Source organism: Sus scrofa, chromosome 14 (genome assembly GCF_000003025.6).
Source record: "Sus scrofa isolate TJ Tabasco breed Duroc chromosome 14, Sscrofa11.1, whole genome shotgun sequence".
NCBI classification, from domain to species: domain Eukaryota; kingdom Metazoa; phylum Chordata; class Mammalia; order Artiodactyla; family Suidae; genus Sus; species Sus scrofa.
In genome coordinates, this window is record NC_010456.5 from 46,383,330 (window position 1) to 46,411,297 (window position 27,968).

At 51.9% G+C, this 27,968-nt stretch overlaps 3 protein-coding genes across 29 annotated transcripts in view; 2 read left to right on the forward strand and 1 right to left on the reverse strand.

Moving 5' to 3' along the window:
• The window catches only part of EMID1 (EMI domain containing 1), a 44,066-nt gene extending 25,317 nt beyond the window's left edge, over positions 1-18,749 (forward strand). Inside the window, exons 13-16 of one of the 8 annotated variants that reach the window (XR_002338673.1) lie at positions 7,377-7,421; positions 13,315-13,399; positions 14,259-14,349; positions 17,949-18,749. Coding sequence is in view for 7 of the 8 variants with exons in the window: in XM_021073276.1 (XP_020928935.1) it covers positions 7,377-7,421; positions 13,315-13,399; positions 14,162-14,349; positions 17,949-18,086 (456 nt within the window). In the remaining variant the exon portion in view is untranslated. Of the gene's footprint in view, positions 1-1,020; positions 1,191-7,376; positions 7,422-13,314; positions 13,400-14,161; positions 14,350-17,948 lie in introns of those variants that run through there. The other 7 variants (XM_021073276.1, XM_021073277.1, XM_001928535.4 and 4 more) reach the window with 7 other exon arrangements.
• On the reverse strand, positions 19,817-27,888 carry RHBDD3 (rhomboid domain containing 3). Of its 9 annotated transcripts, none has more exons than XR_002338674.1 (7): positions 24,802-25,049; positions 24,506-24,634; positions 22,781-22,970; positions 21,728-22,111; positions 20,605-20,771; positions 20,234-20,521; positions 19,817-20,151 (listed from the first exon to the last, which is right to left on the reverse strand). XR_002338674.1 is itself a non-coding variant. In XM_005657361.2 (7 exons), exons 3-7 carry the CDS (start codon positions 22,926-22,928, stop codon positions 19,974-19,976), a joined length of 1,287 nt encoding a protein of 428 aa, XP_005657418.1. In that variant the 5' UTR covers positions 22,929-22,970; positions 24,506-24,634; positions 25,526-27,888; the 3' UTR covers positions 19,817-19,973. The 9 variants fall into 9 exon arrangements, 8 of the variants coding, with proteins under 8 accessions (XP_005657418.1, XP_020928941.1, XP_005657417.1 ...); XM_005657361.2 differs by lacking the exon at positions 24,802-25,049 and adding an exon at positions 25,526-27,888 and having other exon boundaries at positions 20,605-20,767; positions 22,655-22,970; XM_021073282.1 differs by lacking the exon at positions 24,802-25,049 and adding an exon at positions 25,145-25,275 and having other exon boundaries at positions 20,605-20,767.
• Positions 25,307-27,968, forward strand: part of EWSR1 (EWS RNA binding protein 1) — a 30,722-nt gene continuing 28,060 nt past the window's right edge. For 11 of the 12 annotated variants that reach the window (XM_021072000.1, XM_005657339.3, XM_013990377.2 and 8 more), the window contains exon 1: positions 25,307-25,406. In XM_021072000.1, coding sequence (XP_020927659.1) covers positions 25,394-25,406 — 13 coding nt within the window. In that variant the 5' untranslated portion in view covers positions 25,307-25,393. The remainder of the gene's footprint in view (positions 25,407-27,968) is intronic. The other variant, NM_001252048.1, reaches the window with a different exon arrangement.

Here is a 27,968-nt window from a genome sequence, read left to right on the forward strand (position 1 = left end):
CGGGAACTCCTACCCCAATCTCTCTTTTATTTCTCTTTTTCCTCATCTTTTCCTGCCTTCTTTTGGGTCAAGAATTGTTTACGATTCTGTGTTATCTCCATTAATGACTTTTTAAGCTATATCTGTGTTATTTTTTTCATAGTTTCTCTAAGGATAACATAGCCATCCTTGGTTTAGCACATCTATTTGCATTGTTATTATACCTCTTCATGTATAAGTAAGAACGTTACAACTGTATAATTCACCTCCTGCCCTTCTGCCCTTGTGCTATTTGCTGTCATAAATTTTACTCCTGTATGTGTTATGACCCCTCAATACATTGTTGTTACTGCTTTAAACAATCAGTTTCAAAAAGCAAAGAAAAATAGTCTTTTACATCTAGTGATGTATTTACCATGTCAGTACTCTTCATGCCTTCCTATAGATGTGGATTTCATAGAGTATCATCTCTCTTAAGCCTCAAGAACATCCTTTAGCCTTTCTTGTAGTGTGGTTCTGCTGGCAGCAAATCCTCACTGCTTTTGTTTATCTAAAACCATCTTTATTGAATCTGAATTTTTGAAGGATATTTTCTTTTTTTTTTCTTTTTTTTCCTTTTTTTGCTATTTCTTGGGCTGCTCCTGCGGCATTTGGAGGTTCCCAGGCTAGGGTCCAACTGGAGCCACCGGCCTACACCAGAGCCACAGCAACTCGGGATCCGAGCCGCATCTGCAACCTACACCACAACTCACGGCAACGCCAGATCGTTAACCCACTGAGCAAGGGCAGGGATCCAACCCGCAATCTCATGGTTCCTAGTCGGATTCGTTAACTACTGCGCCACAACGGGAACTCCTGAAGGATATTTTCACTGGATATAAAATGATAGGTTGGCAGTTTTTTCCCTCTTTATTGCCTTAAAGATGCTGTTACATGGTCTTCTGGCTCACGTAGACAATGACATTTTCTCATGAGAAACTGGTGTCCTCCTTACTGTTGTCCCCCTGAACGTAATATGTCTTTTTTTCTTTGGCCTTTCAGATTTTTCTCTTTACCCTTGGTTTTCACCAGATTGATCATGATGTGGGTGGGAGTGATTTTCTTTGTTTCTCCTGCTTTGGATTCTCTGAGATCCCTGGATCTGTAAGGTTGCCGGTTTTGGTTGTTTTTGTCATTGTTTTATGTCATGAATAAAATTCTCTTTTAGAGCATTTTTGGGGTTCACAGCAAAATTGAGTGGAAAGTACAGAAAATTCCCGTAAGTCCCTGTCCCACACATGGATAGCCTCCTCCCCATCTGCCTCTCACATCATAGTGGTACATTTCATACAATTTTTTTTTTTTTGGTCTTTTTGCCTTTTCTAGGGCCACTCCCGTGGCATATGGAGGTTCCCAGGCTAGGGGTCTAATCGGAGCTGTAGCCACCGGCCTACGCCAGAGCCACAGCAACGCAGGATCCGAGCCATGTCTGCAACCTATACCACAGCTCACAGCAATGCTGGATCCTTAACCCACTGAGCAAGGCCAGGGATCGAACCTGCAACCTCATGGTTCCTAGTCGGATTCGTTAACCACTGAGCTACGACAGGAACTCCATTTCATACAATTGATGAACTCACAGTCATGTCATTATCCCACCAAGTCCACAGTTCACACTAAGATTCATTCTTGGGTAGTGTATATTCTGCAGTGTTAAGATGCAGACACCATCATAGTATCATACAGAATATTTCACCACCCTAAAAATCCTATTCTCTGCCTGTTTAACCTTCCCTCCCCTCTTAAGCCCTGGCAACCACCAATCTTTTAACTATCTCCATGTGTTTTCTTTTTCCAAAATGTCGTATAGATGGAAGCATACAGTATGGAGCCTTTTCCGATTGGTTTCTTTCACTTAATGATATGCATTTTAAGTTCCCTCCATATCTTTTCATGGCTTACTAATTCATTTTTTTTCAGTCTGAATAATATTCCATTGTATATACCACAGTTTTATTTATCCATTTGCCTACTGAAGGACATCTTGGTTGCGTCCAAGTTTTGGCAATAGTGAACAAAGCTGCTATAAAGGTTTTTATGTGGACATAAGTTTTCAATTCATTTGTGTAAATACCAATGACTGCGATTAGATCATATGGTAAGAGGATATTTAGTTTTGTAAGAAACGTTTTTGTAAGCTTTTGTAAGAAACATACCATGAGTGTGTGTGTGTGTGTGCTGAGAACACTTGAGATCAACTCTTAGCGCATTTTCAGTTATACAGTACAGTGTTGACTATGGTCATCACACTGTATGGTAGATTCTTAGATTAGAACTTAGTCATCTTATACCTGAAAGTTTGTACCCTTTTGCCAGCTTTTATCCATTCTCTCCTTACCTCCTACCCAGACCCTGGCAACTGCCATTCTCCTCTGTTTCTCTGAGTTCAACTTTTTTTTTTTTTTTTTTGGGTTCCCTCTGTGGCACAGCAGGTTAAGGATCTGGCGTTGTCTCTGCTGAGGCATGGGTTCAATCCCCAGCCTGGCACAATGGGTTAAGGATCCGGCATTGCTGCAGCTGTGGTATAGGTTGCAGCTGCAACGTGGATTTTGATCCCTGGCCTGGGAACTTACATGTGCCATTGGTGTAGCCAAAAAAGAAAAAAACATTTTTTTTTTTGGCTTCTACATATAAGTGATACCATGTGGTATCTGTATTTCTCTTTCTGACTTATTTCACTTAGCATAATGCCCTCCAGTTTCATCCATGTGGCCACAACGGCAGGATTTCTTTCTCTTTTAAGGCAAAATAATATTCCATTGTATTATTACCACCATCGTTTTCTTTATCTGTCCATCCATCAGTGGACACAGTTGTTTCCATACATGGCTGTCATGAATAAAGCTGCAGTGAACATAACTCTTCAAGGTAGTGATTTCCTTTCTTTTGGTTTTCTGGTCTTTTTTTTTTTTTTTTTTTTTTTGTCTTTTTAGGGCCCCACCCACAGCATATGGAGATTCCCAAGCTAGGGGTCTAATTGGAGCTACAGCTGCCAGCCTACGCCAGAGCCACAGCAATGTGGGATCCAAGCTGCATCTGTGACCTACACCACAGATCATGGCAATGCTGGATCCTTAACCCACTGACCGAGGCCGGGATCGAACCTGCAACCTCATGGTTCCTAGCTGGATTCATTTCTGCTGTGCCACGACAGGAACTCCAATTTCCTTTCTTTTGGGTAAATACCAAGAATTATATTGTTGGATCATATGGTAGTTCTATTTTTAATTGCTTGAGGCACTCCACACTGTTTTCCATAATGGCTGCAAGTACCAGTTTACATTCCCACCAGTAGTGCACAAGGGTTCCCTTTTTCCACATTCTCACCAGCACTTGTTAGCTGTTGTCTTTTTGATAACAGACATCCTAACAGGTATGAAATGATATCTCAAGCTGTGGTTTTGATTTGCGTCTTCCTGATAATTAGTGATGTTGAGTATCTTTTCATATATGAATAGACCATTTTATGTCATCTTTGCAAAAATGTCTATTCAGGTCCTTTGCCCATTTTTTTAATGGCTTATCTGGGTTTTCCACTAGTGAATGTATAAGTTCCTTGTGTATTTTGGACATTAACTTCTTATTGGATATGTGGTTTACACATGTTTTCTCCCATTTCATAGGTTGCCTTTTCATATTGTTGATGGTTTCCTTTGCTGTGCAAAAGCTTTTTAAATTGGGTTGTTAGTTTTCTTTCTTTTTTCTTTTCTTTCTTTTTTTTTTTTTTTTTTTTTTTGGCTTTTTAGGGCCATACCTGTGGCATATGGGCTTCCCAGGCTAGGGGTTGAATCAGAGCTGAAGCTGCTGGCCTACACCACAGGTGTCAGCAACGCTGGATCCTTAACCCACTGAGCGAGCCCAGAGATCAAACCTGAATTCTCATGGATACTTGTCAGGTTTGTTACTGCTGAGCCATAATGGAGACGCCTGGGTTTTTGGTTTTCTTATTGTTGAATTTTAAGAGTTCTTGGTATATTTTGGATAATAAACCTTTATCAGGTGTATCTTTTGCAAATATTTTCTCTAAGTATGTAGCGTGTCTTCTCTTGACATTGCCTTTGCAGAGCAGAAGTTTTTAATTTTAATGAAGTCCAACTTATCAATAATTTCTTTCATGGATTGTGCTTTTGGTATTATATATAAAAAGTCATCATCAGAAGTTCCCACTGTGGCTCAGCGGGTTAAGGACCTAACGTTGTCTCTGTGAGGATGTGGGTTGGATCCCTGGCCTCACTCAGTGGGTTAAGGATCTAACATTGCCACAAGCCACAGTGTAGATCATAGACATGGCTCTTATCTGGCATTACTCTTGCTGTGGCGTAGGCCAGCAGGTACAGCTCTGATTCGACCCTTAGCCCAGGAACTTCCATATGCTGCAGATACAGCCCTAAAAAAAAAAAGAGATAAAAAGTTGTCATCAAACTCAAGGTCATCTAGGTTTTCTCCTATATTATCTTCTAGAAGTGGTATAGTTCTGCATTTTCTTTTTCTTTCTTTTTTTTTTTTTTTTTTTTTTTTTTTTTTTTTTTTTTTTGGCCTTTTTAGGGCTGCACCTGCAGCATATGGAAGTTCCCAGGCCCCAGGCTAGGGGTCGAATCAGAGCCACAGCTGCTGGCCTACATCACAGCCACAGCAATGCCAGATCGGAGCCACTTCACTATCTACACCACAGCTCACAGCAATGCTGGATCCTTAACCCACTGAACAAGGCCAGGGATCAAACCCATGTGCTATGGATACTAGTTGGGTTCCTTTCTGCTGAGCCACAACAGGAACTCTCTCATTCTGCATTTTCTGTTCAGGTCTGTGATACATTTTGAGTTAATTTTTGTGAAGGGTATAAGGTGTATGTCTAGCTTCATGGTTTTGCATTTAGTTGTCCAGTTGTTCCAGCATCATTTGTGGAAAAGATTGCCTTTGTTCCATGATTGCCTTTGCTTCTTTTTCAGCGATCAGTTGACTGTATCTGTGTGGGCCTATTTCCGGGCTCTCTATTCTGTTCCATTGATCTATTTGACTGTCATTGAGCAAACCCCACACTGTTGTGACGCTGGTAGCTTCCTAATTAGTTTCCCTCCACATGCCACTGGCACAGTCAAATAACAAACCAACCAACCAAACAAAATAACCACCCCCAAACTGTTTTTTGCCTTGTTGTACACCTTGTAATTTTATTTTATTTCTTTGTAATTTTTTGTTGAAAGGTAGACATGATGTACTAAAGGAACTGCACTAAACAGGCCTTTGGTACAGGAGTGGTGGCGTGTCGGGGAGGAAGCATGTTGCAGACAAAAATGATTAGGTCTTAGGGCTTCCGTGAGCCTGTGACCCCCGGCTGTGAACTTCCCCAGTGCTTCTCAACTTTGCTTTGGTTCTTCCCTCTCAAGATGGCTGAGAGTGGGAGTTGGGGGTGGAATCGGGATGTTTTCCTTCCCCCATGTCAGAAGCTAACCTTGGCTGGAGTTGGGTATTGCCCTGGCCCCATTGATCAGGCACTGATGAAACCCAGCAGGTTAGGCTCTAGTAGAGTGGTTTCTCCTGAGGGCAACAGGCCTTGCTAAGAGGAAGAGAAACACTCTACGGTGTTTCAAGGTGGCTCCTCTCCTCTCCTCCAAAAGCCCAAGGGCATTTTTCTCCAGCCTTGACTGAGGACCAGATAGAGCTCCTGGAGGTAAAATTCACAAAAGTGTGTCCCCCGCCCCCACCCTGCCACAAAGACCGTGTCCCCCTGGAATCGTTAACTGTCAGAGTTGTTGGCCGATGCTAAGCCCCAGTGTTTTGTCAGTGATAACTGGGTTTCAGTACCGCTGGCCTGGTTCCCAAGGAGGTTTCTTCTCCAGGAAATTGTGATCCTGATCCCCTCTCTGTCTCTGCAATTTGGAGGGGGCAGTGGTTTGCCCTGTGACCTCATGTCTTTGATGGCTTAGTGAAGAGTTTTGATTTTTCAGTTTATTCAGCTTTTTACTTGTTGCTAGGACAGAATGGTGACTTCTCAGCTCTTTGTATGCTGGACTAGAAACTAGAACTCTTGATTTTCAATTACGTTTGGGAAAAAACACCTGGTTGATATATCTTGATAAACTTTTTTTCTGTTCCTGTGCTCCCTTCTCTCCTCCTGGGACTCCAGTTACACCTAATTGAGGCTCCTGGAAGTCACTGAGGCTCTGCTAATGTTTAAAAAAATCTTTCTTCTCTTTCTGCTTCAGTTAGAGTTATCTCATTGGTCTGTCATCAAGTTGATTCTTCTGTTATGGCCCATCTTCAGTTAATCCTAGCTAATACATTTTTTTGATTGTTTTGTTTTTTTGCCTTTTCTAGGGCTGCTCCTGCGGCATATGGAGGTTCCCAGACTAGGGGTCCAATCGGAGCTGTAGCCACTGGCCTAAACCAGAGCCACAGCAATGCGGGATCCAAGCCACATCTGCAACCTACACCAGCTCACGGCAACGCCGAATCATTAACCCACTGAGCAAGGTCAGGGACCAAACCCACAACCTCCTGGTTCCTAGTCAGATTCGTTAACCACTGCACCATGATGGGAACTCCGCTAATACATTTTTAAATGTCAAGTATTATCATTTTCATTTCCAACATTCCTGTTCAATGCTTTTTTTTTTCTTTTTACAATTTTCATATCCCTTCTGAAGTTCCCCATGTCATCACCCATTATCTCACTTCCACTAGATTCTTTAATATAGTTGTCATGGATATTTTAAACTTCATGTCTGATAATTCCGATATCTGGTTTGGCTATGGATCTGTTTCTGCTGGCTGATTTGTCTCTTGAATACAGGTCACATTTTTGTTTCTTCCTGTGTCTAATGATTATGTGTTGTGTTCTGGATAATATGGATAATACAGTGAAGAGAATCTTCCTCTAAAGAGCATGTGGCTTGGATACAGCTTTGCAACTTTAGGTGGGCATGTCACAGACCATCCAAGGATTAGGGGGGAGTATTGATACAGATTTTGCTCCCCTCTTGTGACTCCCTGCTTTCCAGTATTTCTCCTCAATTTCCTCCTTCTTTGGCAGTCTCAATGCTGACCTCTGACTCTTCAGGCCAATAAAACTAAAGCCTTCTGCTTGAGCTGTTGGCCGGGCAAGGGGGCTGGGGTGAGCCCTCAGAGCAATCACCCAGTGCAGTTCCTTTCTTTCAGAGGTCAGATAGAGCGGTTGGTTTCTGGCTGCTCTTTACCACTTTCCATTACCTTCAAACAGTTGGTTTTTTGCATTTTTATCTCATGTTAGTCCAAAGCAGCTGCTCTGCCTCTCTCAGCCTTGCCCAGCCTCTCTCTTTCCTTCTCTCTCCCTCTCTCCTTCCCTCTCTCACTTCTCCTACCTCTGTCTCTCCTTGTAGGGAGAACCTGGCCCCAAAGGAGACCCTGGTGAGAAGAGCCACTGGGTAAGCTTGAGCCCAGCACTGACCTCCTGCTGCTGCAGGCACTCAGGAGATTATTTTCGGGTGGGGGAACCCCATCCAAATCCCCTTTGCCACTGGGTCTCCCAAGGAGGAGCCTTGTCAGTTCTCAGCCCCGCCCCCTCCCCCATCCTGTCCCTCCCCCAGTGGGCAGGGCCAGCCTTATCAGCAGACTCTACACTCTCTTGTCTCTGTCTTTGTCCCCATGTCTCTGCCTTCCCTCCACGGCCTTTCTGGCCAGGGTGACCCTGCCTGTTCCTCCTGGATGGTTTGGGCTGACCCAGTCCAGACTGCATCCCGCCCCCATACCCGCCTCCCAGCAAGGGCTTCGGCCTCTGCTCCCCTGTATGCAGAAGAAAGGGAAGCATGAGAACAATATCCACACAGGGGAACAAGACAGGAGGCCTTAGGAAAGCTGTGAAGCATAGCACAGGAGGTGTAGAAACGCCGAGGTGCACAGGAGCCCTTTGGCAAAAGGGACAGGGACACCAGACACCACCGTATACATAGGAAATCCATGAATCACAGGAAGGGTGGCCTGGAAACCATCATGTGCATGTTGTACATGGTAAATGAGATCAGGGGACATAGATCCACTCTACCCAAAAGACACAATTAATATGAGGTCCCAGAGACCATTGCATACATAGGAGATCCATGAGGAGTGGGAAGAGAGGCCTAGAAGTTCATACACATAGGAAAACCATGGAAAATGAGATGAGGGGGTCTAGAAACCACCGTACACAAAAGAAACCTATGAAGAATGAGAAGGGAAGCCTAGAAACTATCACATAAACAGAAGACACAGAGTAAATGGGAAAGGGGACTGAGAAACCACATGCGGGATCCTGGAAACCTTCACAATCATGAGAAATAGTTGCAGTGAATGAATTTCAGGACCTAGAAATCTCCCCACCCAGGAGACACATGGAGGGAGGGCCCCCCTCATGATGCAGGGACCTGGAAACCATCACTGACATTTGGGGAATGGATGGGATGGGGGCAGACAGGAGAGGCAACTGGGGAGCTATTTTGGAGGCTGGTATTTTGCCTCCCTCCCTCCTCCACCCCTCTCCCTGGTGCAGTCTGGCTGGGACGCCCTACTTCCTGGCAGGCACTAGTTAAGACATGGGACACACCCAGCGCCTGCCCTGCCCTCTCTGCTCCTGATTGTGGGGTCAGTGATGGATACAGCCGTGGGAGCCCTCCTCCCCCGCACGAGCCCTCCCCCATGTCTTTCCATGACTTCTGGGGCCCTGCTACCTCTCCGGCAAGCCTCTCCCCACCCCTTGCTGCCACCTGCCTCCCTTCCACACCCCCATCCCCACCCGCTAGTGGCTCCAGAGCCTCTTAAGCATACTGCCAGCATGGGCATGAGCTGGGTGGGGGGGTCAGCTAGACCCATGTGATCCCTGCCTTCTGCCTCCACTAGGCCCCTTCCCTGGCCTCTCCCAAGGACCCTTGCCTTGGAAACATGGTTTTTACCCAGCCCAGTGAGAGAGGTGAGGTGAAGGCTGAATTAGGCTGGGCAGCCCCATCCCTGCGTGGGGCTCCCAACAGGAGGACAGCTTCCTGACGTCTCCCAGAGCAGACCTCAAATTCAGGACCACCCATGGGAGGGGCCCCCCAAGAGGTAGCAGGGCCCCTGCCCGTCTCCCTGCCTTCCCTTCACCATCTGCACTTCTGCTCCTGCTTGCCGCCTGCCTGGGAGAGGACCCGCTGGGCTGGGGGCTGCATGAGGCTTTGGCGGCTGGGGGGACTAGCTCTGTTGGGGGCAAGTGGGGATGGAGTCCATGTGGGGAAAAGCCCTGAGGGCTCCTATACATGCTCTACCTACCAAGCCCACTTGGTGAAGCTTGTAGACCCACTGACCCCGCTGAGGCTCAGTTGTGACACCCAGTGGTCAAGAGGATGTACTGCAGGCACTGCCTGGTGATGATGGGGCTGAGCCGTCCCATCTAGACCAAAGCTCGTACCCCTTATTCAGACAGGAAAATCTGAGGCCCAAGTCCACACAATGAATTGTTGGCAGAGCTGGAACTGTAGTCCTGGATTTTCAGCTGCCAGGACTGTAGGAGGCAGCTAACTTTCCCCAAATTCTGCCCTGATAGGTGCCAGGCCCCAGGCTGGGCACTGTGGGTGTAAATGTGATGTGGTCACAGTGGGGGCAAACAGACCAGTAACCAGCAGTGACAGGACAGGGGCAGCTCAGCTGTAATAGGGAAGGATTTAGCATCTTCTTGGGTGAGGAGACCTATGCTGAGGCCTCAAAGGTGCATTAACCAGGCAAAGGATGTTCAGGCAAAGGAGAGAAACACCGTGTGCAAAGGCCCTGAGGCAGGAGTGAGCCTGGGGTGTTTGAGTAGCTGCAAATACTTGGAATGACAGTGTGTGACAGGCAAGGAATGAGACAGAGGTCAAACAGTCTTTTAGGACTGAAGAGGCCATATTGAGGAATTTGAACTTTGTTCTGTGGGCAGTGGGGAGTCACCGAAATATTTGGAAGTAGGGGAGTGATGTGGTCAGCTTTTTGTTCGCAAAAGATCCCTCTGATTGCAGTGTGGAGAACAGATGGGAGGAGGGAGCAAGATGGGAGCAGAAAGAGAGTAGGTAGGAATTTGTCATGGTAACCCTGGCAAGAGACTGTGGGGGCCAGAACTGGGATGGGGACAGTGAAGCTGGACAGATGTCAGGAGCTAAGAGACACTTGGGTGCTAGTCTGGCCGTGGGCGGTGTGAGAAGTTAAGGGAGATTTTACAATAGTAAAAGCGAGCCAGGAGAAGTTAGGCCCACTGAGTTTTGTCCATGGAAAATGGGAATGTCCCTGTGACAGCTGAGTGGGGGTGTCCAGCAGGCCCTGGACACTCAGGCCAGGCTTGGAGGGGACTGGGGCATCATCAGTGCAAACAGCAGGTATCCACTAAGATTTTTTTTTTCATTTTTCCCCCAGTTTTTTACTTTGAAAATTTTCAAATATATGGAATAGCTGATACAGTGAATATCCTTGTACTTTTCTAGACTGATCAGTTATTAGTATTTTGCCACATTTGCTTTTCCTCTATATATCTACAGACTTTTTTTTCCTAATCCACTTGAAACTTAGTCGCAGATCTCATTTACATCTCCCCTAACACATCATCATTGTCTTGAAAGAATACTGGGATCCTGGGAGTTCCTGTTGTGGCTCAGCTGGTTACGACCCCAACTAGTATCCATGAGGATGCAGATTTTGACCCCTGGCCTTTCTCAGTGGGTTAAGAATCTGGCATTTGCTGCAACCTGTGGCGTAGGTCACAAATGCAACTTGGATTTGGCATTGCTGTGGCTGTGGTTAGGCCTCAGTTATAGCTCCAATTCAACCCCTAGCCTGGGAACTTCCATATGCCATGGGTATGGCCCTAAAATGAAAAGAAAGAAAGAAAGAAAGGGAGGGAGGGAAGGAGGAAGGAAGGATATGGACACTCTCCCAAAGACCCATGATACCACTGTCACACCTAAGAAAGCTGACATTGGAGTTTCCGTTGTGGCGCAGTGGTTAATGAATCCGACTAGGAACCATGAGGTTGCAGGTTCGGTCCCTGCCCTTGCTCAGTGGGTTAAGGATCCGGCGTTGCCATGAGCTGTAGTGTGGTCACAGATGCGGCTCGGATCCCGTGTTGCTGTGGCTCTGGTGTAGGCCAGGGCTACAGCTCCAATTGGACTCCTATCCTGGGAACTTCCATATGCCGAGGCAGAAGCCCAAGAAATGGCAAAAAGACCAAAAAAAAAAAAAAAAAAAGAAAGCTGACATTAATTCAGTGAGATGATGCCACTTCATATACAGCTTATATATAAATTTTATCAGTTGTCCCTCAAATGCCTTTTTGTAGCTGGTTTAAAAAAAAAAAAAAAACCAAGAGGGAGTTCCCATCATGGCACAGCGGAAACGAATCCAACTAGGAACCATGAGGTTGTGGGTTCAATCCCTGGCCTCGCTCAGTGGGTTAAGGATCCGGCATTGCATGAGCCATGGTGTAGGTCACAGACGCGCTTGTGGCTTGGATCTGGCGTTGCTGTGGCTGTGGTGTAGACTGGCGGCTACAGCTAAAAAAAAAAAAAAAAAAAAAAAAAACCAACCAAGATGTAATCTAGTTCACATATTGCATTTGGTGGGTGCATCTCTAGTCTCTTAATTTTGAACAGGCCTCCTGCCCTTTTCTCCATTCTCTTTCTGTGACTGTCATCCCATCTGGATTTGTCTGACTGTTCCTAAATACCCTCAGCAGACACACTAAGAACTTGATGCCCTCTTACTGCATCTCAACAGGGAGCTCATGATGTCCTACTGTCTGTGCCAGCGGTGGATTAATGTCACTACTTTATTTTATTTGCTTTTTAGGGCTGGACCTTCGGCATATGGAGATTCCCAGGCTAGGGGTCAAATCATAGCTACAGCTGCTGGCCTACACACAGCCACAGCAACGCCAGATCTGAGCCGCGTCTGCAACCTACACCACAGCTCATGGCAACGCTGGATCCTTAACCCATTGAGTGAGGCCAGGGATCAAACCCGCAACCTCCTGGTTACTAGTCAGATTCATTTCTGCTGTGCTACAACCGAAACTCCCTTAACGTCACTTTTGAAGGTCATCCCTTTTGAGATCTTGTTGTTATAATACTTGAAGAGGAATTATTTTGGTGTGCAGCCTTTGATGACCCTGTGACCTTTCCAGGCTTAATGACTGTCGGTGCCTGAGAGTAATGCTGTCCATGTGATATGGACAGAACAGTCTCAGTATGGCCACAGTCGGTCGGCTCAGAACGGACATGATGCGGGGACCGTGGGGGTGCTAGATGTCTTTGTGGGAAGAGCTACTTGCAGATAGTAATTGTACCAAGATGCAAATTATACATCATCATTGCATTTGTTCTGTACTAAGTAAAGGACTCCGAGAGAGACTCCCAGATGTGTCAGCCTTGGAATAGTTCTGTGTGCCCTCCCAGGGCTCTGTCAGAATTAAGATATCTCCATTCTGGAAATAACTTTAGTCTGGAGGAGGAAAGAGGAAGGAATGAGGGAGCGTGGAGTTTGAGCAAGACCATGGACCCTGTGCTTGGGAAGGAAAGGACAGACAGACAGAGGTTGGGAAGAAGTGAAGGTGAAGAGCCCTGGGCAGCAGCTGGCACTTCTTGAGACAGGAAAGCCTCAGAAGAGAGGGCTGCGTATGCACGCAGCATATGGACTTGGAGTTGTCGGGCAGGTATGAGCCCAAAAGGGCTGTGGAGGGGAGCATGTGGACCTGAACTTCAACTTCGCTGGCATTTTAAGCACAGCTTACCAACAGCGATGCCAATTTTACTCTTATGTGATGTGAATGGAAAGGATGTTAATAAGTAACTCCACCGACGGAGTTAATTAGAGTGAGATAAATGTAGTATATAAGGCAAGACTGAGTCAGTTTAAAGAATATTAAGTAAACAAGAGTACAAGTGACCCAGGGATGTGGCAGGAATCATGCAGATGTGAGAACAACTGGTATCAGGCAACAGAGATAAAGGAGTGGCTGGGGCTCTGTGGCAACCTCGGGAGCAGGTTCCATGGCAGGTCCTGTGGCAGGCATTGAGACAGCAGCACCACCCCCTGCAGACTGGCCTCCAGCTCCCTCAGTGCAGCAGGATTTGCAGGGGGTGGGAAGAGAGCAGCCAGGAATTGCTTCCGCCTGCCTTGTCCCCCTCCTGTCCTCTCCTAGTCTTGTCCCTCTGTCTGTGGGCCCCAGGCTGTGGCAGGTGGTGCTGGGCTGCAGGTGCATGTCCAGGGTGGGGCATGGGCCACCAACAAGCTTTGCAGGGCCCCCTCCCCTGCCCCCTTCACGGCTGCATCTGTCTCTTTCCTCTACAGGGGGAGGGGTTGCACCAACTGCGCGAGGCTTTGAAGATTTTAGCTGAGAGGGTTTTAATCTTGGAAACAATGATTGGGCTCTATGGTGAGTAGAGACAGACAGACGGACAGACAGCCCAGTCCCCGCCCGCCAGCCTTTCCCAGTCCCTCCAAGGTGGAGCTGCCTGGGCCCAGTCAAGAGAAGGTCCCTGCCCCAGGCAGGTGGGGACCTGAAAGGACAAGACCACCCACCCCTCAATGACTAGCCCCTAGTCCACAGACGAAAGGGGGCCCTAGATACCCAGGCCCCTACCCCTGTGGTTCAGACCTGGATCTCCAGACATCGTGGGTAATGAGGCCTGCAGGGGAACCAGAGGTGATGGATTTTGAGTCTGAAAGGAATTTTGGGCAACGGAGCCAAACTCCAAAGGAGCAGGGGATTGTGGGTAACAGCCAAACTGCAGCAGTGCAGGGGATTGTGGGTAACAGAGCCAGACTGCAACAGTACAGGGAATTGTGGATAAGAAAGTCAGAGCCCAGGCCCACAGGAGAATTATGGGTAATGGATCCAGACTCCATTCAGCCTCAGCTCTAGAGAAATCGTGGGGAACAGTCTGCAGGCCCACAGGACAATAGGTCATGGAGCCAGGCCCCAGAGGTGCAGGAGATGGTGAGTGACAGAGACTCTCACTGGGTAGGGCTTTCTGGCCCCAGGGTCCTCCTCTAGTGGCCTGAGAGGCCTCCCCCAGGCATTCCCCCACCAGTTCTCCACCCACCTGGTCACTTGAGGAGCCAAGCAAGCCCCATCCCCACTTAGAAGGAGAGACCAAGGTCCTAATAGAGACTCACTGCCCACGCTCTTGCCCAGAAGCCAGCTGGCACCCAGCCCATCCCCGACCCCCAGCTCTCAGCCCAGCCCTCGGAGGCCAGACTCGCACCGTCTGCTCTTCTCAATCTCCCATCAGGCTCCTAGCTTACAGAGCTTCCTGCAGCAGCAGGCTCAGCTGGAGCTCCTGGCCAGACGGGTCACCCTGCTGGAAGCCATCATCTGGCCAGGTAATGGCAGGGTGGGCAGACAGGGGCAGCCCCTTCCAGGAAGAGCCTGGGAAGGGCCTGGGGACACAGAAGGCACCTCCCAGTGCTGGACCCAGGCTAACAGACACTCACTCTTCAGCCCTTCCAGCCTGCCAGCAGATAGTGCCTGGCACAGAAGGCTCCAGTAACTAGTTCTTGAGTGAGTGAGCACCTGCTCTGTGCCAGGTACCTTGCTGGCACGGGCTCTGACAGCTAAGACAGATATGGTCCTGCTGTCCTGGAGCTTAGGGCGCTGGGGGGGGGAGCCCTGGAACTGGCTGTTAAACACAGGGTGAGGAATAACATAGTGGAGTGAGTACAGGCAGCCACGAAAGCGTAGAAGTACTCCTTACGCAGGCTCGGGGGGTGGCTGAGGGCATCTAAGGAGGGCTTCCTGGAGGAGGAGGCATCTAAATGGAGCCCTGGAAGGCAAGGATTGGGGTGTGATGGGGTAGAGGAACCCCACAGACAAAAGCCTGAGGCCAAAGAGAAGCTGGAGGACTTGTTCTGTGAGGTTGCTGGGGAGTGAGGACTAAGGTTAGAAGATCTGGCAGGGGGAATTCCCGTTGTGGCTCAGAGAAACGAGTCCAATTAGGATCCATGAGGTTGTGGGTTTGATCCCTGGCCTCACTTAGTGGGTTAAAGATCTAGCGTTGCTGGAGCCATATGGATTGCAGATTCGGCTCAAATCCCATGTTGCTGTGGCTGTGGTGTAGGCCAGCAGCTGCAGCTTCAGTTCAACCCCTAGCCTGGGAACTTCCATATGCCTTGGGTGTGACCCTAAAAGGGAAAAGAAAAAAAAAAAAAAAAAAAACATCCAGCAGGGCCTCATTTGAGAAGGTCCTCGAAGGTGGGTCAGGAAGGCACAGAAAGAGGTAAGACACCAACTGGCTGGTGGCTGTCACCACCTGCTTATGGGGCTAAGGTGGCCTCTCAGCATTTAATAGGAGTCTGTGGCTGCCCCTGGAGAGAGGCAGGGATTGGTCACCTTCAAGACTGAGTCCTGGTCCTCACCTGCCCACAGAGAGGCCCCAACAACTGCCCCTCTCCCACTTCCAGCTGCACCACCTCACAGCTGTCCTAGCACATCAGTGCACATGGGCCTCAGACATTGGATCCAACCTCGTGTCTGTTTTACAGATGGGGAAACTAAGGCCACTACCAGGAAGGAAAGCCAAAGTTAGAGCCAAGCCTCCTTCATTTAGAACTGTAGAGCACAACCACTGCAGGTCAGGTCTGGGCAGGCGCTGAAGCAGATCGAAGGGTTCCTGCTTGAGGAGTGCTGCCTCTCAGGTGGTGGGGAATCCTCAGCATCTATAGAGATGTGGGCCATGGCACACAGGAGCACCAAACGATGTGTGTCGGGAGAAGCCTTCCCGGGAGATGAGACCCTTGCATTAGGTCATGGAAGGTGCCTAGGAGTGTGCCAGAAAGAGGGGGTGGAAGGGCAGCCCTCATAGAGCCCCGAGGGGGCAACGGCCTGGAGGTGGGAAGGTTGGTGGTGGGGGGTCTGTTTCCAGAACTCCTGTTGCCATCCTGTGTGGCTTCCCCAGCTTGTAGCCCTCGGACCTCCTCCTTTCTCCCAGAGGAAGGACAGGACCAAATCCCAGGCTCTCTGCTCCTTGTCAGGTGTTCCCCTCTGCCCTCTCAGGAGGATCGGGACAGGGGCCAACAGGGACACACTGTGGCCTTGGATCTGGTCCTCCCCCACTTCCCTTCAGTTCAGGAAGGAGGTACCAGGCACCTGGCAAGGCCCACGCCCACTCAGAGTGGCCACAGCCTAAGAGAGCAGGTCTCATGAGCCAGCGTAGGTTGTGAGCCTAGAAGGGGCTGTGCAGGGGAAGGGGAGCAGAGGAGATGGAACCTTCCCCACTGGCCCATTATATATCACAGGTGCTAATGAAGACCCAGGTGGGGCTTACATTTAGATTATAATCCTTAAAATGATAATAATAACAGTTGTCACATGCACCCACCTGGGCTGGGGCATTTACACCCATCATCTACTATCTGTAACAAGCTTGCTAGGTGGGTGGTACCATGCTCACTTCACAGATGAAGAAACATGTTCAGAGGGCATGTGACTCCTCCAGGGACACAGGAATGTTAGTGGAGAGGCCACGGGTCCACCCTAGGTCTAGCTTCTAAAGCGCTGGCTCTTTGGGCTTCATCTGCAAGGGTTCACTGACCCCTCTGGTCTCCTAGGCACTGAGTGGGGCCCAGGGGAAACCAAGGCCCTGAAGTTGATCACGACAAAACAGCATCTCATGACTAACTGACAGTGACTGGAATTGCAGGAGACCCCAGTTGAAAGCACACCAACCTCATGACCATAATTCAGCATTTACTGTGCAAACCATTTTCCACTCTTGGTCATGTTAAACAGTGTGCAAGGGTGTGACAGCGAGTGTCATCCAGATGAGGCTCCAAGTTTCTGGGACTTGCCTACGGCCACCTAACTGGGACATAGTAGGGCAAGGGCTTGGCCCTAGCTGATGTTGGAACCGGAGCTCTGTGCTACCCTCCTCCTACACTCCCTCCTTGGTTTAGGGTATGAAACGTTCCTTGACAGTGACCTCAGATACCTGACTGCCCTGGGGGCCTCACATCTCAGCCTGGAGGAGCATGGAAGGCTGCAACACACAAGGTTGAGGCGCTAGACAGGCAGGGGTTTGAGGGTATAGCCCCCTCCCCTGCCTGTACCTTTGCTGGGAAGCTGGTGCTTACCACGGTACAGGAGTCTGTCCTGTGAACAGGGATTCGGAGGTTCGGCCAAGTCCTCCATTCTGCACCCCCCCCCCGGAAAAACAGCCCATCCTTCCAACCTGCCTTACCCCTTGTTTAACTTCGAGGGACTGAGATGATAGTCATAGAAGGCTTCCTGGAGGAGGTGGGTCCTGCTCAGGGTTTTGAAGGTTAAATAGGGTTTTTCCAGGTGGGATGGGCCAGTTATCCAGTTTGACTCTTGGAGGGCAGCTTATTTGCAGGTTGAGGCATATCTCACCATAACCAAGTCAGAACTGACTTCAATGATTATTAAAGTTGGCCAAGGCCTCAGTATATCTGGAACCATCCCCCTGGTTTTAGAGATGAGACAACTGAGGTCCTGACAGAGGTCCAAAGCCATGCAGGTCGGTGGCAGAGCCTGGTCTTCCTAAGCCCTTCCCCACTACAGGTGGCCTAACCTGAGCAGAGAGGAAGTGAGTCTGATGCCTGGCCTTAGTTTAACCAGCTATGAAATGGGGATGGTTCAGGGCACACCTTTGCCCCAAAATGTGTTCATGAACAAAGAGCTATCCTTTTTATGGAGCATTCACTACGTGCTTAGCATTTCAGAAACATGGTGGGTCCACTCATCCCCACTTGACAGGGAAATAAGAGGCTGAGTGTTTCAGTTGGGTCAGAGGCTGATAACTCCTGGGGGGAGGGCACTAACCAGCTTTGCAGATCCTCTTCTTCCTCACAGCTCTGCCTCTCTGATGCCAGGGAAGAGAGGCCCATCCCCACCCCCTGAGGACCAAGGGGAGGTGGGCCCCTCACACCAACCTCACTAACCCGGCCTCTCTCCTTCCCTCCGGCAGAACCAGAGGGGTCAGGGGCAGGCCCTGCCGGCATGGGCACCCCCAGCTTCCTGCGGGGCAAGAGGGGAGGATACTCCGCCAACTACCGGATCGTGGCCCCCAGGAGCCGAAATGAGAGACACTGAGGGGGGGGGGTAGCCCCACGGGGAGGGCCAGGCCAGGCTTCCCTTCCCAGCCTGGACTTGGCCAGCTGCCTCCAGGGTCCACTGGTCCCTATTTATTAATATCCTCAGGGTCCCTTCTGCCACCTAGGCCTTTGGGGTGGGCAGGTCTTGGTCCTGGCAGTCCACACACATCTGCCTCCTCTGAGGCTGAGCAGTGACTGGGGCCCAGGCGAGAGGTGAGGCCCTGCTCAGGGCTCCTGGCCTCAGTTTCCCTCTGTGAAATGGGTGATGCAGGCCTGTGGGCAGGGGTGGCAGGTTTGCAGCATCCATCTTCTTGTTAACTGCCCGGCCATCCAGGCCCCAAGCAACTGAGGGAGTGGAGGCTGGGGCTCTGCGGGCCCTCAGTCAAGTGGGATGGTGAGGTGGCCGGTCTCCTTCCCCCTTCCCCAGCCAAACCTGTACCCTCCTCTCCTTGTTTCTGGTGCTGGATTCCTGGTCCTGAGGTCAAGTTGCCTGATCTGACTGGACATTCAGGGCTCCTTGTCTCAGTTCTGACCCTTGAATCACTCTGTCCCTCCCATGTCCCAGGGGGAAGGGGGCATGGAGAGGGAGGGGCCACCTGCTCCCACCACCCTTTGTGACAGACACCAGGAGGTAGATGTGTATCAGCCAATAAAGGCCCCCAGCCTGAATGCCACCGGCCTGGTTTCAGTGTGTGCTTAGATCAGGGGCAGCCTGGCAGGACCAGGAGCCTCTTCCCACTGCTCAGTGCCTTCACTGCCCACCTGCAAAGCAGGGCTGTGAGGCCGGGGCTCGTGGGCAGCTGGGAAGTGGAGGTACGAGCGCAGAGCAGAGGCTCGGGCCACCCTCCCCCCCATCCTCCACCCTGGCCAGGTGTCCAGAAATGGCTGTGGCATCTGACAGGCCAGGAGAACAAGGAGCTACCAGATTTCGGGGCAGCTCCCCTTCTCCAAGCCTGTTTCCCCACCTGTAAAAGGAGACTGATAGCACGGTCATCAGGTCTCCCAGTCTGTTTCAGCCCCTCCACTCTGGCCCTGGCCTGGGGTACAGCCCCACAGGTGACCAGAGCACAGGCCGCTCCAGGACCTGAAGCTCCGTGTGCTGCCCCGCAAAGTCCAGCTTCCCTGCCCCTCCACCAGCCCATGAGCAACTCACACCTGTGCCCCTTCTGCCCTCTTGGCTCTGTCTGTACCTCCCCTCCCTGGGAGGAGGTAAGACTGAGAGGGACCAGGAGAGAGGAACTACTGCTTCAAAGCTGACAAAGCTTCTCCCCCACGACACACCCCCCCACACACACACACACTGCTTCTTGCTCACAGGGCCCTGCAGGGTACAGCCACGAGCTACAGAGCCTGCCCTGGGCCAAGGAGACTGACTGAATTGTCCCATGTCCAACAGGGACACTGGGGGCTCTGGGCAGTGAAGGGATGCTATTCCTGGGGATCAGGGAAGGCTTCCTGGAGGAAGGTCTCTCTGTAGGCCAAGACCTGAGGATGGGTAGAAATTAGCTGGAAAACAAGATGACAGATGCTCCTTGGCGAGGGTCCAGCCTTGCAAAGGCCCCTGATGTGGGGACACAGCTTGCTGGGGGAAGAGACTGCATGGTGCAGGGCCAGTCACACTGCATCGCTGGACATCAGGGAGCTGCTCTCCTCAGTCGGCTGTTGGTTCACTGCTCAGTCATTCATCCATCCCCCTGATGCCAACACACACGAGTCAGACACACCACTGCCCCCAAAGAGGTCAAGGTTGAAAAGTAAACTAGTTTAATTCTAAACAGTACCAGAGCTGGGTGCTGGAGGGGCTGACCCTGAACCCACCATAGCTCTTAGCAGGCAGCATGGAACTCTGACTTCCCACCCATAGGCCAGGCTTCTTCTCATCTGAGGGCCTGCCTGTGCTAGGGGGGCCCAGGACCCTCAGGGTGGGCGGGCCCACCCCTCCCCTGAGTCACCAGTGCCTCGGTACCCACCTCCCCACCGACCAGCAGTGACACGGCACCCTCCACGCGGCCTGTGGCTGCCAGGGCCACCACTGCCTGTTCTGTGGGGAAGCCCATGCGCTCCAGCTGCTGCAGCCTATTGGAAGGGGAGACAGGGAGGGTCAGGGCCACCTCCAGCCCCACACCAGGGAACCCCACCCCTACTTACCCCACCTTACCGCAGAGAGGAGACGGAGGACTTAGGCAGCCAAAGTGGGGCCTCGGGACCCTGGGCTGGCCCCTCAAGGAGCGAGGCCTGAATCCCCTCCTGCAGCATCTGCTCATCCAGGGCTGCCCACAGTGGGGTCCCTGGGGGGAAGCTGGGCCCAGACCAGGCCAGTCCTGCCTCTGAGGAACCCTCCCAGTGCGGCTGCACCAGCCTCAGGCCTGGTGGGAGCGGGGCTGAGCCTTCACTGTGGGACCACAGGCTAGCGGAGGCCATGTAAGGAGGTCCAGGTGTGGGAGGCCTGCAGAAGCAGAAGCAGGCCTGAATGCCAGCCACCAGTATGGCTTCCAATACCAGGGCCAGTGTCCTTGGCATCACCCTCACCTTGTTCCAGCAGGATGGGTGACAGGCAGCTCAGCCAGGCTGCCTGGGGTAGGAAGGAGGCGGAGGGGCCAACTCCCTGCCAGGGCCCTGCACAGGACGCCCTCCTGCAGTGCCTGCAGCCGCCGCTCAGAAAGCTCCAGCCACTGGAAGGCCCCGGCTGCATCTGTCTGCCCAGGGCAGGGCGGCTGGTCAAGGAAAGCCACATCCAGCCAGGGGTGAGCCCACACCGCATGCTAGGCCTTGGGCCAACTGCCTGGCCTGGTGTGTGCTAGGTATTCCCTCATTTCTCCTCACCGTGTCTGTGCCAAAAAGGTGTCATCACCCTTGTGAGCAATCGAGACTCAGAGAGAAAAAGGAACCTGCCCGAAGCTCCCCAGCCAGCGAGAGGTGGAGCTGGGTGTGGCTCGCCCCCAAAACCTGTCTCGTCCTGATTCAGCAGCCCCCTGGCCACTGTCCCCTGAGCCCTGTGTGCCTGCTCAGCACTGTGACTCCAGGCCCACGCCTGGGTCGGCTGATGCTCCCCGACTGCCCTCAGCCAGGGCACCATGCTCCCTACCCCAGGATTCAGCCAGGTGGCCCCAACCCCGAATGACTAGAAGGGGTCAGCCTGCGCCCAGCGTTCCCTCAGACTGCACCATTTTTCCCCAACAGGCTTTAAGCATCTTGGGAGCAAGAGCCTGTGTTTACCACACTGCCCAAAGGTCATTCCTCCTTTTGGTGCCCAGAGAGCCACAGGCTCACCCACCCTCGCCTTGACAGCCTTCTGCACTGTCTGTGAGGCCTGTGCCCTCCTTTTCCATATCTGGTCACTGGAACCTCTCATCCTGCATGGCATTGGCATAGATGCCACCTCCACTGGGATGTCCAGATTAGGTGCCCTTGGGTCCCTCAGCTCCCAGGCTCCCTTCTAATTATTATTGGCACCTCTATGTGGCCACAAGCCTCCAATCTCCAGCTAGAGCCAGGCTAGAGGAGGACTCAGAGATGCCCCTGGACTGTGTGCACACAGCTTCCTGGCACGTGGGGCCCGACCCCCTCCTGCCAGTCCCTTCCCAGGCACCATTGGGGTCTAGCCAACAGAACCCACATGTCCACATGAGCCCTGGGCCCAGGCAAAGGATACAAGCCACGCCGGCAAGGAGACCACAGAAGAGCTGCAGGAAGGGTGGCTCGGAGCTTAGCAGTGGCGTCAGGGCGAGGAGCAGCCAGGGCAGGAGCCAGGGTGGCATTGCCCCTCGGGGCTGCCTAAGGCGGTAACACTGCCCTGCCAGCATGGCCAGGTGGACAGGCATGTATCCACAGCCCCCGGCGGCCCTGGACAACCCAAGGCCTGCCAGCAGCACAGCCATTAGCCCACAGGCCAGGGCAAGCAGGGTGGAGGCATGCAGGAACCGCAGTGTGCCCAGATGGCACTCCTGCCGCCAGCCCAGCGTGGTCAGGAGCAGCAGGCTCAGGAGCAGACTGGGCAGGGCCGTGTGGCCCAGGGCATGTGTCAGCAGCCGGTGTGCTGGGAGAGAGAAGGGACTTATGTGCCAGGTTGGTGGCCCTAACCCCTGAGGATATCCCAGGTGTGCCAACTGAGGAATCCCCTTCTGTCAGGACCACCCGCTAAGCCAGGAGCCAAGTCCGCCCACTCCCAGCACTTTAATCACTAGTGGAGGGGACCAGGGGCTTCCCAACACCGTGGCTGCCCTGCTGCTGCTTTAAACGGAACAAGCTGGACCCTACACTTGGGCTTTGGAAGAGAAACCAACCACGGGTGAGTCACTTAACTTCTGTGAACATCTGGGTGCCTTGAATGTAAATGGAAGCTATCATTCTTGGGAAACAGAGGCTCGACTGGGGTCACTCCTCAAATCCCTAGGGTCTCCTCCCTTTCTCAGGCTTAGCTGAGAGCCTTCGTTGATTTCAACAGAAAACCACCAAAAAGGGAGCTGTCTGAAAAGGATTCCTACTCATAGGCTCCCACCCAGGTGGCCCCTCTGCCTGGGTTCTCTGGCCTCCCTTCTTGGCTGTGGTTGAGCTGGGTATGCTCCTGTCCAAGGCTGACCTTCCCTGGGGCACTGGGTCCGATCCCTGCTTGACTGCTGCAGGATGCATGCTGCTCCTGCCAACTGGTCTGAGGCCCTACAGCAATTCTTCTGCCTCCTCCAAGGCCCATGGGGTTGACCCTCACCCTGCCAAGGGTCCAGCAGCAGCTCTGGGGCCAGGACAAGGCTGGGGCCAGCCCCCAGCAGCCACAGGCTGCTTATTAGAAGCATCAGGATGGAGGAAGCGAGAGGCAGCGCCGGAGATGGTAGGCCAGGTGGGCCTCTGGCATGCATAACTTGGCTGAAGGTGGTCAAAGGTGGTCTTGGGGCTGTGTGCTATGGGTAAAGGAAAACAATAACAGTTATATTGTGGCTTTTATCTGACTTCCTTTCAGCTACCCTACCAACAGCATCATTTTACACAAGTAGAAACTGAGGCTGGAGAGGCGGCTCCAGCAACTTGGCCACTGAGGAGCTCAGAGGCTAATCATGTGCTTAGCCATCTGACCATCCTACCCACCTATGTGTGAGGATGAGAAAGGGCCAGGCCAAAAGGTACCTGAGCCCTGATGGGCCCTGAAAAGAGCCTGGAGTGGGAGGGGCAGGGAATGGGAAATTAAACTGGGGCCCTGGGCTCCCAAAAAGAGGGGTGGAGCTCCCCCAGGACAAATTTAGGGCCATCTCCAGCTTTCTTCTGCCTTCCCCTTCCCTCTGGCTGCAGACCAACCACCTTCCTCCCTCCTCCCTTCCACTGGGCTCAGACTTAGAGCACCCAGTGGCCTCAGCTGCCCTTGACCTAGGGGGCAAGGACAGCCAAAGGGCAGGCAGATTAGGGAGGGGGTGGAGCAGAAGGGTTGGAGGAATCCCACACCCTGAGTGCACACAATGACCCTGGACTAATAGAGCCTCAAGCTCAGCTCCTCTGGCTCTAGCCCCCTTTTCATAGAAAGGTTCCACTTCTTCCTGCTATGGATCCCTGGGCAAGTTTGGAACCTCTCCTTCCTCATCTGTAAACTGGGCATTAAGAAAATCTATCCCTTGGAGTTCTGGCTGTGGTGTAGTGGGTCAAGAATCTGACTGCAGCGGCTCAGGTCATTGCAGAAGCATGGGTTCAATCCCTGGCCTGGTGCAGCACGTTAAATAATCCGGCATTGCTGCAGCTGCAGTCTCAGCTGTGGCTCCAATTCGGTCCCTAGCCCGGGAAATTTCCATATGCCACGGGTGCAGCCATTAAAAAAAATAAAGAAAACCCACTCCTCATAGATGAAACCCACCTGTAGTTTCCTACAGAAAAAATACAGAAAATGTCTGCCTGCAAAGCCCTTCCCTTCATCTCTCTGTGAACTCCTATTCACCCTTTGAAGCCCAGCTCAAATGTCCCCTTCCCTCCTCTGCCCCCCCCCACCCCGTATCATGGCTCTTACCCAACCGAATAAGCACCACATGGCCTGTTTTTTTCTAGGCAGAAGGTCTGAACTGGCTGGAGGAGACCTTCTCCTCTTGCTCATGGCCAAGTTCCCCAGGGTGCTCATAGCTTACATATAGCTTGCTTTATGTGTGTTCACTGAAGGAAAGACACTAGCTTGGCTCCAGTTCCCGCCAAAGGATTTGGATAAGCCCTGCCTTTTGATGGGCCTGGGCATCTGTCTAGGGAGACTGGATTTAATACAAGAAGTCAGGCAGGTGCAGCTCTTGCAGGGAGCCAGGGCACCCACTGCAAGCTGCCTCCTGCACGCTCACAACCATCTCTCCCTGGGTACTTTAGCAAGAGTGGGTTTGCCCATGGACAAAAAGAACTGGGATTTGAACGCTCGAGGTCTCAGCCTGTCCATCTATAAAATGGGACGGTGCATCATCACGCCCTGGCCTACCTTACTGGGAAGCCGGGAAGACAGAAATGGAAAGACAAGGACCGGGAAGATTCTTCCGGGTGATGGAAAGTGGGGGTCCCACGGTGTGGCTGGGACTCGGCTTTATATTTTGGGCCTCAGTTTCCCTTTCTGTAAAAACGGGTGTTGGTGGGGGGTGGTGATTAAAGGGCCTCCTTCTCAAACTCGACCGTTACTGGAGGGCCCTCGGGCCGAACACTACGTGCGCGGCCTCCCATCCAGCCCACCCGCCTCGGTCCCCTTGCCCGCAGGCCGGGCCACGTGTCTGGGGTACTCACTGCGGAGCGCGCCCCCCGCCCCCAGAAGGCCGGGTGGGGCCCTCGGCTGGGAGTCGGTGCTCCAGCTTCCCGCCGAAGCCCGAGCGCCCCGAGCCCATTCTACTCGCACTCGGGCGCGTGACCCTGGTCGACCGGTCGGCGCGCCACCCACTCCTCCGCCGCCCGCCGATTAGTCAGCAGTTGTTCTAGGCCCGGGTCCCTTCCCCCAGCCCTCCCGCCGGCCTCCGTTTCCCTCCAAGGCAAACTCTTCAGAGACGGTCCCTAGAGCCAGCGGACGTAACCATTCCAAACAGCCTCGCATCGACCAGAGAATCACTCTGACTTGTTACCAAGATCCGCTCACCGGTCGCTCCCACCCCTGCGGTGCTATTTTGGCCAGCTAGTCACATCCGTTGCTCTTTAGAGAGGTTTAGGACTAGAGCAGCGGGAGCGAAGGACGAGAAAGCTGTGGTTCATCTCTCCTTCCCCTACCCCCGTGGCCTGGCCCGATGGTAGCGCCCGAGGTTGCGGGTTTCGCGCCTGCGCAGTGCGGCGCCTAGAGGGAAAGCGAGAGGGAGACGGACGTTGAGAGAACGAGAAGGAAGGAGAGAAAATGGCGTCCACGGGTGAGTGTGGTGGAGCCGCGGTCGCGCCGGCGGCGGCTGGGACGCCCAAGTTAGGGACCGTTCGTCTCTAGGGGTGACCGGAACGACTGAGTGGATTTGTTGGGAAGGGTGTGAGGTACCCGCCGCGGCCCGAGGAGCTCGACGGCCGCCTTTCTCCTCTCCTCCGCTCCCCTCCCCCCACCGAGCAGGCCGGTTCTGGAACCTTCCGGCACCTCCGGCGCGCGGGGGGCTCGAGGCGGCGGAGGCGCGCTGGGCCAGCCTTGGCCTCCATTGTGTGGCGGCCGTCCGGCCTCGCGCTCTGGGCCGCCCGCCACGTGGGCGGGGCCTGCGGCCTCCGGGGCCCCGCGCGGGGGTGGGGGGAGGGCTCGGCCAGGCCTCGAGCCCCGGAGCCCCGAAGCTCCGAAGCCCCGAAACGGGGGGTGAGAGGGCCGAACGGCGGCTCCGAAAGCTGCAGTTCCGCAGCCCCTCTGACTTTTCCCACCCCAATCTCATTTTCAGAAAGGCAGCCAAAGCCCGAGGGCGACTCTGCCTCGCCGAGAAGCTTGGGCAATAAAAGCATATAAGCTGAAAAGGCTTCACGGATTTGCGAGCCGAGGGGCGCAGACCTATGAAAGGGGGCCCCGTCATCCTTAGAGCCGAGTCGGCTGCGGCGTCCAGTGCCGCCAAGTCGCCCCCTCGGCGGGTTCCAGCGCGAAGCCGAACTTTTTTCTGTCCGACTGTGTTTTAGACGGAGTGTGGGCCCCCCTTCCCCCCGCCCCCACACACCTTACGGCCTCTCAAGTCGGCTCCCTTTTCGGGCTTCGTTTTTTACCATTTATTTTTTTCTCTCCAGAAAGCGGTTATGTGGCTTCCTAGGGCCGTGTTTCAGCAAACGCCGAGGGAGATCTGTTGTGTAATAAGGCCAACTCGGATCGTGAGGCCAGAAATCTCCACTGAAAGAAATTTCTGGCCTCTGACTTAGGAGAAACAAAAGGCCTGGGTGGGAGTGTGCATTATGCTTAAGTAATCGTTCTGCATGTTATTTTGCCCAGGTTAGGCCGGGGGGCTTGTTTATTTCGCTGACTAGAGAGGAAGGAGGCGCGTACTGGAAGAAAACCTGGGGTGGGAGCTCGCTCGAATACGATGACTGGGGTGGTCCTTGCACGGGGTGTTTAACACTCTAGACTGGACCTGCAGTTTGCAGCAGGTTCTTGCGGTTATTGGTAGGGTGGGGCATTTTTGCCCCTCCTGACTCTAGGCCTTTGAGGCAGTTGCAAAAGACAAGAAGGAAATGGGAAAAAGCCCTGGGTCCTTCAGAGTTTCAATTTGAAAAGGGTCCGGAATCCAGCCAGCGAAGGAACGTTTAAGAACTCTCCCCAGTTGTGTGGGTAGTAAACAGGTAGTTAGATGGTGGCTTTTAGTGCCAGGGTACAAAGTGCTCCTGGAAGAGAGGGCGCTGAATTATACCACGTCCAAGACATTCTGGTGGGAAATGGATACCTCAGAGCCCATTACACTTTCCTTTTCCCTACAGTGTTTGAATTTTGTAAATGGAGTGCTACTCTCCCTTCTCTGTTAAAGTTTGGGTAGTAAATAGTGTGTGGCTGGACATGCCAGTTTTTTGTTCTGATTTGCTCAGATTGTTTACTGGTAACCACCACATACTATATTAGAATTACAATTGTGGTTTAGGTAGACACAAACAATAGTAGCCCTGGCTGGGGGACCTGGGGGTGTGTGTCATGTAACTTAGACTTGGGTGTTTCCTTTCCTTCAGAGTGAAGGAGTTAGGTTAGACCTTTTAAGAGTTTTTTGAGCCCTTGGCTTCTGACCTTAGAGTAAAGCATTTTGGCTCCCAGAGTTGTCTCATAGTGACTTTAAACTCAGAATGTAGTCTGAAGCTCTAAATCTCTACAGTTTAGGTAGTGACTGCCCTAAAGTATCTGAAAGCCACCACCTTGGGTATGTTAGATATTTTTCCCTCTCCCATATAGCATACGTAGAAATGTACCTAAAGTATATGTCCATTTTAACGAAGAATTGCAATGTAAACTTCCAAATAACCACCATTCAGAGCAAGAAATAGACTGTCGCCTGCCTTCTGGACCCGTGGATAGGCTGTCCCCCATCACAGCCTGCTCTGTCTTCAACCTAGCCTGTGTTCTGCATTTTTAGTGTAGTCTTCAGCTGCACATTTGAGAGTTTAAAAAAAAAAAAAATACTTTAATAATCTGATCAATGTGTAACTGCAGATTTTTGAGGCCATGTAATGTTTGTATGCTGTAGGTAGACAAGTTCTCAGGAAATACATTTGCTACCTCCCTTACCCTGCCAGTGTGAGGCTAAATCAACTGGCTTCTCACCGATCTAAGATCATTCGTTTTTCCATGTTAGCTTTGCCAATTTTATGTTTTACATAACTGTTCTTGTGTAAAAGTCCTCTTACAAACATTGAACTTACATGTCAGCTATTTAGAATCACTTCTCACACAGAAACATCAGAATGTAGGTTAAAATAATTTGATTTTTGATACTTCATTGGTGGAAGAAGTGATTTGCATTTATTTTTTACATGTTAAATAC